Here is an 11,440-nt window from a genome sequence, read left to right as displayed (position 1 = left end):
TGCTTAAAGATTGTAGGAGAGTACAGTTCTGACAGATAAGTAATTTAGTTGCAGCTACAGGACACTGTAAACCTCTACCTTGAGAAGTTGGAATAGAAACAACCTGTATGCATGTGAAACTTAATATCATAGAGATATCATAAGCCGGATCACCCTCTTATAGGTGCTACATAACCTTTGGCAGGCCTATTGCATCTTGAGGGTGCCCCTCGCATTCAAGGATAAAGGCAACTTTGATTGCAGTAGTCAAGAACAACATTTGTAGCCATGGCTTTAAACATCTCTAAGTCCACAATAGCTATGTACATTTCAGTCAAAAGTATTCTTACATATGAATTCAATTTGTTATGGTTTGGCCAATAACAGAAACTCTCCTATGGGTCTTGGGCAAAATCATACATCTATAACTTGACCAGGGATCAGCCTGCAAGGGCAAATTACAGCAAAAGTTTTATCACCACGTGCAAAGATAATACATCATTCTATAAATCAAGTAGAGGATAGCCAATAAAAATGACTAGGAGATAGCCAATCAAACAAACAACGAGTTTAGACAAGCATAAAAGAAGATTCTTTAAAACGAGAGTGGCTAAGCACACCAAGTATTGCCATGTGAAACCAGACAATAATTTACAACCAACCAGCACCTATATGTGTCAACTAATCAGCACATATTAGTTGGAAAGAACAGCAAACATCAGAGAAAGGAAAGTCAATTAATTCGTTTTTAGAAACAGTGCTACTTAATTATACAAAAAGCTTATTCGAGTTACAAATATAAAAGGCTCCCCCGCTTAATTGCAAAGTCGGTTCTTGACAATTCTTCACAAACTGTAAAAACCATTTCTCCAGAAAAAGCATCTCATTCTCTTCCATCTTCATCATCTTCCATAGCTTCCTTCACATTAATTGTAAATTCATATTCTTGATCGCACCCAAGATATGAATCACACATGAAATATAACGTGTATTTCTTTTCTCCAAGCTCTGATGGTGCAGTGAAATCAAGCTTAACTTTAGATTTTCTCTGAAGTGATACCCTCTTAATAGCCAGCAACTGATTGCTACTTGGATCCCCAACAACTAGCCACCAACCTTCTTCTTTTGGTTTGGGATACTTAGGTGCATCAACTGAACCTAATTCCTGTCTTCCTTCTAGATCTCTTTCAAGAGTAACTTGCAATGTAACATTTTCCCCAGCTCTCACATCATCACTCTCTAATACATCATATGCCAGATCAATGTTTGGAAAGCGGTTACAAAAACGAGCAATGTCTAACAACTGTGCATCTGTCATCTGTAATAATTCACGTCTTTCGTCATCCTCCATCTCAACTAAATCAAAAACAGTCTCAATGCTTTTACCTGGATTTTCCTGGCACTTTTTGGCAAGTTCTTTTGTAAAATGTGGAAGCTGCAATAGGACAGAATCACGTTCCCAAAGACCTTGGGTGACCATCTGGGTCAACTCCATTGCAGCAAGAGCTGGGTTCAACCAACCATTACTAGAAATAACATCCACCATTGACTGAAGAAGCCGACTCGAAGAAAGCAGGACCTCTCGCTGATCTAGTGCTAGGTTTCCAGCAATAACATGCCTTGAGAAGTAAGCTTGCAACAAAGCATTTGCCTTTACATGGGGATCAGTATATTTTGGTTTATCAACAGAAAATCTTTGATGATTTATTAATTTTCTTATTGTTTCTTCTTCACCTGGCCGTACAGGAAGCTGTGAATACTCTGAAGCAGAAGCAAGAATTTCAAGAAGCCCCTTCAGCTTTGTCTTTGCGGTCAAGGATGAGCTAAAGAGTTCAATGGTGGTGTAGCTGATATAATAATAAGATGCTATCATGCCAAGGTTCAAAGGAGAAAGATACATCTCATCTTCTATAGCCACACACTTGCTTGACTCCAAATCAGTCAATGTGCCCTCGACAAGCTCAGAAAGGTGATCTGACAAGTGTCTATGACTGACACCCTGAAGATTATAATAATTCGGATTCTGAGTGAGTCTGCGATAGAGAAATGTCCAAGTGAGATAATCCACAGCATCTTGTTTACTTTCAATGGTGCCTACAACCACTTCAGCATTCATATGGTCATGGAGAAAGTGATCAAGATGACTCTCCACTGGGAATGGCTCATATAAGAATTTCTTGTAATATTCTTTGCGAGGTGCATGGCATAAAATCACACATTTTCCAGCATTATCTAACAGAGGTCTACTGGCACGGCCCATCATTTGCAAAAGATCAGTAATAGGATAGTCAGTATGAGCATTCTCACGCCCATCATAATACTGTGTCCCCATGACAACAACCAAATGTGCAGACAAAGACAACCCCCAACACATTGAACTGCTTGCAACACACACCTGAATTGCCCCTGCACTAAACAGCTGGGTGACCAATTCTCTTTCCATTAAACTGAGACCTTCATGTAGATACCCAACACCGTGAGTCAACACATGACTCAAGGTCGATTCTTTAACTTTTGCAATGAAAGGTGCCAGATCTTCTTTAGTACATTGAAGAAATTGGGATCTCTCTCCACCATCTGCATTTGAGTACGTGACTAGATCAAGAGCAGTAAGTCTTGCATGTTTCCGTGTTGGCACAAACACTAGAGCTGGTTTGCCTTCCTTTGCATGTTGAACTATTGATGTGTACGTTGGCTTAGTCATTGCCTGCATTCGAGCCTCAAAATTGGCTATATCAATCCCCTGAATGTGAATCTCAATTGGTACAGGACGCACACCAGGTGGAAAATTGAAAAGCCCATGTGCAGTAGCACCAATCCACTCTCCAAGATCTTTAGCATTTGCAAGTGAAGTAGAAAGAGCAATAATGCGGATACGATTTTCAATTTGGCTTGAAATATATCTCATTCTGGATACGATTACCTCCAGGATTGGACCACCGTCTCCACCAATTAAATGAAGTTCATCCACAATGAAAAGGCTGACTTGTTGAACCAGTTTCCGCTGCTTCCATCTCCGAGACAAAGCGTCCCATTTCTCTGGTGTGCTTATTATTATCTGACCCTTTTCAAGGAGCTTCAAATCAGTTGCAGATTCACCTGTCAGTTCAACTACTTTCAGATCCAATCCTTTTCCAAATTTCTGTTCCCAATCCCAATATCTCTCTTTGGCAAGAGCTTCTATAGGAGCAATATAGACACATCGAAATACACTGTCTGGGCCTTTTTGATGCAATCGTAGTAAAGCAAACTCAGCACAAATAGTTTTACCACTACCAGTAGGTGCTGCAACTAAAACATTATCATCTGAGTTATAAAGCACTGTAAATACCTGAGTTTGAATAGGATTGAAGTGTCTAAACTGTTGATATAGTGCTTCATATGAAGGATTTCTTAACGCAGACACAGGAAGCGGCTGCAAATCCAGCAACTCAGTTGGAGGTGGGTATTTCTCTGGCAAAATAAGATGTCTAAATGAAACTGGCAGTATTGTCTGCGACCCCAACCACTTATCAGATACAACACGAATAAAGTACTGGGGAGGAAGAGGTTCATGGATGGGGACAGTGAAGCTCAAATGATGGTCATCTTCAACATACTGCATTTTCAACATAAAATATTCATGATGGAGTAAATATTCACCATCATTGTCTTCTACTATTATCCAAAACGGCTCCACATATCCATGAATCTTTTCATCCCACTGAAAATCTGGAGTGATAGTTAGTTCAACCTTCAATATAGTTCGTGTTATTGGTTGGACATGAGCAGAAAGATCCAATTTTGGAAACTGATGGACAAATTTATGAATGGTTTTCCCCATCTTTGGAAAACGAATGAGCTCCCCAATCTCTTGAGCAGAGAGATCATAGTATCGATCCCAAGCTAAATCTTTCTTTTCAATTTTGGTCAAAATATCATTTGGAATTCCTTTGAATTGACGAAGGGGAGTTTGAACACTCCACATGCGCTTACTAACCATCCTGCACAGGTTAAGAGCTCTTTCAGCTAACTGAGCCCATCCTCTTTTAAGAACAATCTCAAAAAGTGCTCTCATGAGGCGACCTGCACTCTGGGAACATAACCAGAAAAGGGAAAATTTTGTATTAGAAATTTAAAATAGACACTTAGTGCAAGAGAGATGGTAGCAATTCTATGACAATAAACATTATACAAAATAGGCTTTAAAGAACACAAATGCAAGAGCGATGGTAGCAACTCTATGACAATAAACATTAGTGCAAAATAGGCTTTTGAGAAATCAGCACGGCCTACAACGCCCTCAATACCACCTTAAGAATTTTTTAAAAGGAAAATAAAAATACAAGGTTTCCAATTAATAAAGCAACAAGAATTGGTTCACTGCGCAATGCGACCATATGATACCTGAGTAATGAACACCATGTCAGATGTGAGAGAAAGTCCTTCAAGCTTAAGCTGTGAAATATATGCTTGAAGCAAAACATTGATCTTTGCACTCGGCTCTTCCAAACTCTCCTTAACTGGGATTGGTACTCGATCTAAGAGCTTTGCAAGTTCCATCTTTTCTTCTTCTCTTACTGTTACATACTTGAACTCTTCACTTAAAGAAAATAATCGGCATAGCTCAATGTCACCCATTGTCGGCTTCAGATGTTCATTATAAGTAGCCATTGTACCATGAGTGATATAGTAATAACTGGCTATGCGTCCGAGATCAGTAACTTGAAAATATCCACTCTTTCGATCATATTTCACCAAATTAGTTTTGTCCAAGATTGTTGCTGCAGAATGAATCTGTATACAAAAACAACATTTCAATAATAATGGGAGCATGTGCTATAACAGGTTTTAAACCAAAAAAACAAATGTAGAGATTATACAACTATAATGGAGAATTAAACTCAATAATGATTAACAAAGCATTACTATCTGCAGTCTAATGATATCCAGGCTGCACTGGGTGCACATCCAACTGTAGGCACCATCTACACAACATGGGGACCCTGCATACCATTGGATATGCACCCAGAAACTATTGTGTAATATCACAGTAAAGATGGGAAATTAAAGAACAAGGCTATGCTTACCAAGTCTCCTCTCCTCTCTTCCAAAGTATTGTCTCTCTCTAAAACGTCAGCAGATAGACCATATAAAACTGGATTACGCAACATACGAATATAAAGATAGGTGTAGCCTAGCCATGTGCATGCCTCCCTTGCATTTTGAACTGTACCCAGTACAATCTCTGCATTTAAATTATCTGCTAGCTTTGACACAAACTGGCTCTCAATTGGCAATTGCTGATTCATAAGAGAAAGGTAATACTGCAATTCACTGTGTCCTGTTATTATTATTCCTTCTCCATAGGAATCATACTGTGGCCTTCCTGCACGACCAAGCATCTGCATAATATCTAACGGACTGAGTTCAGTCCATGCACCTTTCTCGGGATTGTAAATTTGAGTTCCTTTTATAATAACAGTATGAGCAGGAAGATTTACTCCCCATGCAAGAGTAGCAGTGGACACCAAAACTTGAATATGGCCATCAGCAAAGAGGTCTTCTACCAAAGTTCGATCTGCTCTGGCCATCCCTGCATGATGGGTCGCAAAGCCATACGGCAATAGGTCTCTCAGATCACTGTTTTTCACTGATTCGGTCTCTGTTTGGAGAATCTCCCGGCTAGCACTGTCTTCCTTCAGAAAGCGTCCAAGTGTGTCATTTGCAAGAGCTGCATCTCTTATAGCACGAGCTGTCTTTGCTGTTTCTTTTCTGGAATGCACAAAGACCAAAACTTGATGCTTGCCAGCAACCGACATCACCTTTTCGTAACACACATCATTCATCAACTGAAACCTCTGGAGTGGCTTCTTGACAGTGATTCCAATATATTGCTGAGCCAACGGGCAAGGCCTGTAACTGTTATCAAAATAGAATAGCCCATCTGACTTAACCCTCAAAAACAGGGCAACATCCTCATAGTTTGGAAGTGTTGCAGACAATCCCACCAATCGAATCATTTCCTGAGTAGTCTCGATTTGCCTAACTGTCCTGGACACAATGCTTTCCAGCACCGGTCCTCTATTATCATGTAAAAGATGAATCTCATCAATAATTAAAAGCTTCACAAGTTGGGTATATGTCCGATCTCCGGACTTTCTTGTAATAATATCCCATTTTTCGGGAGTGGTTACAATTATCTGGGTTTCCTCTATCTGCTGACGGGACATCGATTGATCTCCTGTAAGTTCTTTAACAGATATTCCATAGGACTGCAACCGGTTAGACAAGTTCCCAACCATTTCTGCAACCAGTGCTTTCATAGGTGCAACATAAACAACTTTGAATTTATTCAAATCAATAGAACCATCTGCTCCCCTATTGAGAGCAATCTGTTGAAGTATGGTTAACATGGCAACATTGGTTTTCCCAGCACCAGTGGGTGCACACAAGAGCAAATTCTCAGGCGTAAACAGGGCAGTTTCGTATACTTTGCTCTGCACTCTGTTCAGTTGCTTCATCCCAGAAAAAGCGGGCTGTGCCCAATCCGGCATATCTGATATCTTCACAAGTTCCTCTCCTTCAGCAAATGGTTTCGGCTTCAGCGCAGGGACATGAACTTCCTCATAACCCTTCCTTGTGGTCCTATATGAACCTGGAGGTAGCTCACACCTCTTGTTTGCCATCAACAAACCTCCTTGATGGAATGAAATGCTCTCAAGATCTAGCATCTGCCTCTGTCCCTTTAACCAACTATTCTCCATAGCACCACCACCACCCTCTCGATCCATTCGCCGTTCTCTCTCCCCATCTCCACCCCCACCCTCATCTCTTAATTTCCTTGCTTCTTCTCGTATGCTACGTTCGAGATTCTTCTGCCGTTCCTTTGCAGTGGCCCTTGTGGCATGTAATTGCTCAAGGATAGCAGCAAGGGCAGGCTGTTCCCCCATTGTCATCTCATCCTCAATTATCTTCCTTTCCTTCTGATCCTCCGCCCTGGCCAACCTAGTACACCAAACTATCTTAAGCCTGTTACGACAGAGCAACTTAATAAGATCAAACTTCTCAAAATCCAAAAGCATCACAAGTCTGTTCTCAACATCCCGAACATCGCCCTCTTCTGCTAGTATTTTCAAAACTTCCTCAGCAAGCTTCTGGCTGTGCTGAGGATCGATAGCAGAATACGCCTGTGAAATCTTACGCTGAAGCCAATAAGCATCAATGTCCTGGACATTCAATCCTTCGTCTGTTTCTTCCATGTCATCATCATCAATACCACCCATTTGCATAGCCTCCGCCTCATGCCCCTCCTGCCCATCATCATCATTATCTACATCACTCTCTTCCTGCACCTGATCCAAATCACTGTCTTCATCATCCTCTTCCTCCTCAAATTCAACCGCAACGCCGATGTCATCGTCAAGGGCTTCTCCTGCTGCGCCTCCCATTCCAGCCCCCGCCTCGCCTCCCGCTTCCTGGAAATCGGTTATTAGTTTACCCATCGAAACGAGCTGGGCAAAATGCTGCGTACTCATTGGATTAAGAAGCTTCTCAATCTCCTTCTTCTTATCTGGGTCCTTTATTTTCTCATTCTTCAAAACAGCCAACACTTCATCTGCGGCCCCTCTTAAGATGTCCTGCGGTTGATCCCCAAACTGCTGCTGTATCGTACTGAGAAGGGCCTCATAAGCGGCTCTAGTCTCCTTAGTCCTGGGCCTGTAAACCCCATCGTCCACAATTGATAAAACACTCTCCTCCTTAACCCTCCGCCTCTTGCTGTCTTTCCTGGGCATCATATCCAGGTCTGGTTTTTCCCTTTCTTTCTTCTTCTTAGCCTTCTTTATCCTCTCCTCCAGTTCGGCTGGCTTGCCATGATAAACCCTATCACCGAAATTCCTAGGATCAATTTTACCCCAGAGAGACTCCGGTTCTCCTGTGGGTTCATGCGTATCTCTAGGTCTAGAGTCTGTAGTTAGAACTAAACTGGAATTTGCTCTGTATTCATACTGCTTGAAACGGGCGTGAGCCTCGGCTCCTCCCCCAAGGTGTGCCATTGCCCCGCAAATTCGTAATTGCAATTGCTGATGAAAGCAACAAAAACAAAAGATCAGAGATGAAGAAGCCTTACGGCAATAACCAAACCGTGCGATATGGCGTTCGAAAGAAAAGCGTCGGGAAATCTATCTGCTGCCGCGAGATGCTGCCGCGAGATGCTGCCCCGAACAAAACTAGGGTTTAAGCTTCAACCCTCATTGATACAGGTTCTTGACCTGATGAAAGTCCGTTTCAGCGAACAAAAAGCGTAAGAAGAAAAGTTTCAGCAAACAAAAAATACGTTTGGTAGCAATTTATATGATTTTAAGTTTGAGAAATAAAGTTGCGAAAAGATTTCCTAAACTTCAAAATGTTTACGAACTTTAAAAGTTTTAAATTGTTATTTGCAATATGGTTTTTTTAATTGAGAGGGGGTGAGATTTCGTTGAAAAATATTTTTAATATTTGTGGAAATTTATTATATTTTTGAATTGATGAGGTGAGAAAAAGGATTTGGTCTGATTAACTACTCGAAAAGTTGACAATTAATCATTGTCTAGGTGATTTATTGAAAGTTTAAAAAAAACAGTTAGTAAATTTTTTATCAAAATTATAAAAATAAAAATAAAATTTGAAATATTTCTACATTTTTAGAATTAGGATAAATTTAAGTTGATTGTTCATTAGTGTGTATTATATGTTAAATTTATATTGAATATCAAAAGAATTTACATATCTCTCTGGTATATAAGTTATTATTGAAATGTTTTTGTTTAAATAAAGATGAGTATTTTGATATAAAGTTTGTGTTTCGTCGCAATAAATACTTGGGGATTACATCAGCAATTTCAGGACTCACCAGAGATTAAAGAGACCCCAAATCCATTATATAGAAAGACACATTAGATTAACTGAAGACCCAATTACATAAGATTTGCAAAACTACAAAAAGAGCAAAATGACAAATATAGTGATATGTAACATACTTGACCCCCTGGTTATACATTTGAGGAATAGGGTAATAGAAACATTTTATTTTTATTTTATTTTTTGCTCCAAGAGGACCCCAATAGACCCTTGAATCTGTAATGTGGAGTTCTCCCTCCGGAATCATTATCTTGGTGCACCACAACTCTAGGACCCTCACGACGCTTCAACTTGAGGCACCCCCCTCGGAATCCAACCTCCCGGCTACGTGTCACGACTTCGGGGCCCTCAAAATGTCTCGCGCTCTCGAGTGATTCCCCCCCCCCCACCAGAATCTGACCTTCCACTATTGTTTTCCACAATAGCTACGAGCTTTTGGTACTCCAGTATACCACGTGACCCTCCACGCACGATCCGCCAATGTTCTTGTGGGACCCCCAACCATGGCGCATGTATCCGACCACTTCCGAGTTAAAGGCCCAAGTGACAGAGAAATTCTCTGTCAACTAATGATCCCTGGTGCCTGATATTCCTTGGGACATTCAACCATACGGGGTTCCAACTTCTAGAGTCTGACCACTGCCTGAGTGATGTCATGTCGATGTCATCCACACCACGTGTTGGCCTATGAGAGGTCCACGTGTCACCCACATGTGGCTCCTTTGGGTACCCTAAACACCCAAACTACTTGCCATGTGTCCCCCAAGACGTCGTGCTAACGTCATCTCTACCTGACGATTTTACATAGTAAACACGAACCCTCGAACCTGAAACCCTTTAAGAATCATTAGCGCAACGCTCTGGGGTTCCAACCTTTCAAGCTTCCGGGGTGGCCAGCTCCGGCAGCTTCCCCGTCTAACAGATCCGAGTGATTGAAGAAGTCTCAGTCGCCATCTCTCGACAGAACCCTGACGCCCTTTGTTGCTGAGACCCTGACTCAAATTTAATTTAACCTCCAGGCTCTAGGCTCTATGACCTTTGCCCCGTCATTCTGACCAATCACATGAAGGGAATCTGGCTCCACCAATCAGAAGCCTCCCTTGACTACGGTCTTGATTTTCCAATGGATAAGGTTAGACCAACTTTTCCTATAAGTTTTGGGCCTCACTCCTTTGTGCTATATTAAGGGCCTTCCTCCCCATTTTCATCATGACTAGGTCAAAGGATCTCCACTCTACATTGCGTAGTGATTTATACAGAGAGCTTTGCAACCTCCCTAGCTACAAGCTTTGTCGTTGCACAAGCTTCTTCGAGCTAGTCTTGTTGATTATGGCTCTTTCTTAGAGTCTAGTAAACTCCTAGACGTGCTTCACGGTTTAATAACAATGTCCTTAGTTGCTTAAGGCGATCAGTGACATTATCCCCCCTAAGCTTGAGTGATAGTTTCTCAAATGAGTTATTAGCCTACGATTCTTCCCTTCCCATGGGGAGGGAATGCCACCTAGAACGGCATAGGTGCTCTTGTGTGATCTACCTACCACAGGCTTGGCTTAGAATCCTGAGAGGTCTCAACCTCTCCTACCACACGCCAACAATATCGGACCTTGCGTTGAGCCTGCAAACAACTCGAGGGCGCTATATAGAGCCTTCAAGTGTCTCGGTAGCCACCTTAAGATGCCAACAATAGGTATCCATCCTGCTGAGAATGCAAGGTTGAAGGACGTTCAGGCAAAGTTGGTGGCTCGACTGGTCCTAGGGGAAAGCTCCCCTTGACATCAATACATTGTTGTTCATGTAGCACATCAACTTGTAACTTCGCAATAAATGACATATATGTGAATACAGACCCTAATATATCGAGGTTCATCCATGTAATCTTCACATTATCAAAAGGGGTCTCAGAGCATGGTATTTTCCAAGTGTTAATCCAAGCTCTCATAGCTTGACCATGATATGTAACAAGTTCTACCGCTTTCTTAAAAAGTTATTCATGTGCTACTTAGACACTATTAAACATATGTGTACTTCCATGCTCATCGTAGCATTGTGGCCTAGTGTTTTATTCTCATGCATTCTATTAGGCTTCTTATACATCACATGTTTTGTGTACCATTAGCAATATTTACACACATGCATCCATATATTAAACACACATATATATACATGTCACATTACCATATCCCCACATGGATGTACCACATATGCAAGCATAATCAACATAATGCAATCCCCAAATCTAGAACCATTATCTACAACACATTGGCATGATTTATCAAAAGAAAAAACAACATACACAAATACTTATCTTTGAACGTTTAGAGCAACTAAGCCTGGGACAAGGACTCTTCACCCAACTGTAGACAGTTGCAGCTATCACCCCTGAGTGAGATTCCATAGTCTGGGGGAATTGCTTGCTTCTAGGACTAGCACACCCACTGCCATTGTGTTATGAAACCAGCTCAAGAAAAGATAGAAAAGATAGATCAACGCCTTAGAATTCAGCCTCTTCGAGGGGGCAACCTCCTTTACATTACATAAATGAACAATTCTTGGATGATTCAAATGACAAAACCTCCTT

General features: G+C 41.3%; 1 protein-coding gene across 1 annotated transcript; it reads right to left on the bottom strand.

The window, feature by feature from the left end:
* Positions 1-548: 548 nt before the first annotated feature.
* Positions 549-8,178, bottom strand: LOC149255609 (DExH-box ATP-dependent RNA helicase DExH12-like). The gene is made up of 3 exons (XM_089460535.1): positions 5,049-8,178; positions 4,366-4,755; positions 549-4,051 (listed from the first exon to the last, which is right to left on the bottom strand). The coding sequence occupies exons 1-3, from the start codon at positions 8,013-8,015 to the stop codon at positions 863-865; spliced, it is 6,546 nt and encodes a 2,181-aa protein (XP_089316661.1). The 5' UTR covers positions 8,016-8,178; the 3' UTR covers positions 549-862.
* Positions 8,179-11,440: the final 3,262 nt, after the last annotated feature.

This window comes from Pinus tabuliformis, chromosome 7, assembly GCF_031772625.1.
Source record: "Pinus tabuliformis cultivar Carrire ecotype Pingquan chromosome 7, CPIR1, whole genome shotgun sequence".
NCBI lineage: Eukaryota > Viridiplantae > Streptophyta > Pinopsida > Pinales > Pinaceae > Pinus > Pinus tabuliformis.
The sequence above is the reverse complement of the archived record's forward strand: the minus strand, read 5'-3'. Positions and strand labels throughout refer to the sequence as shown.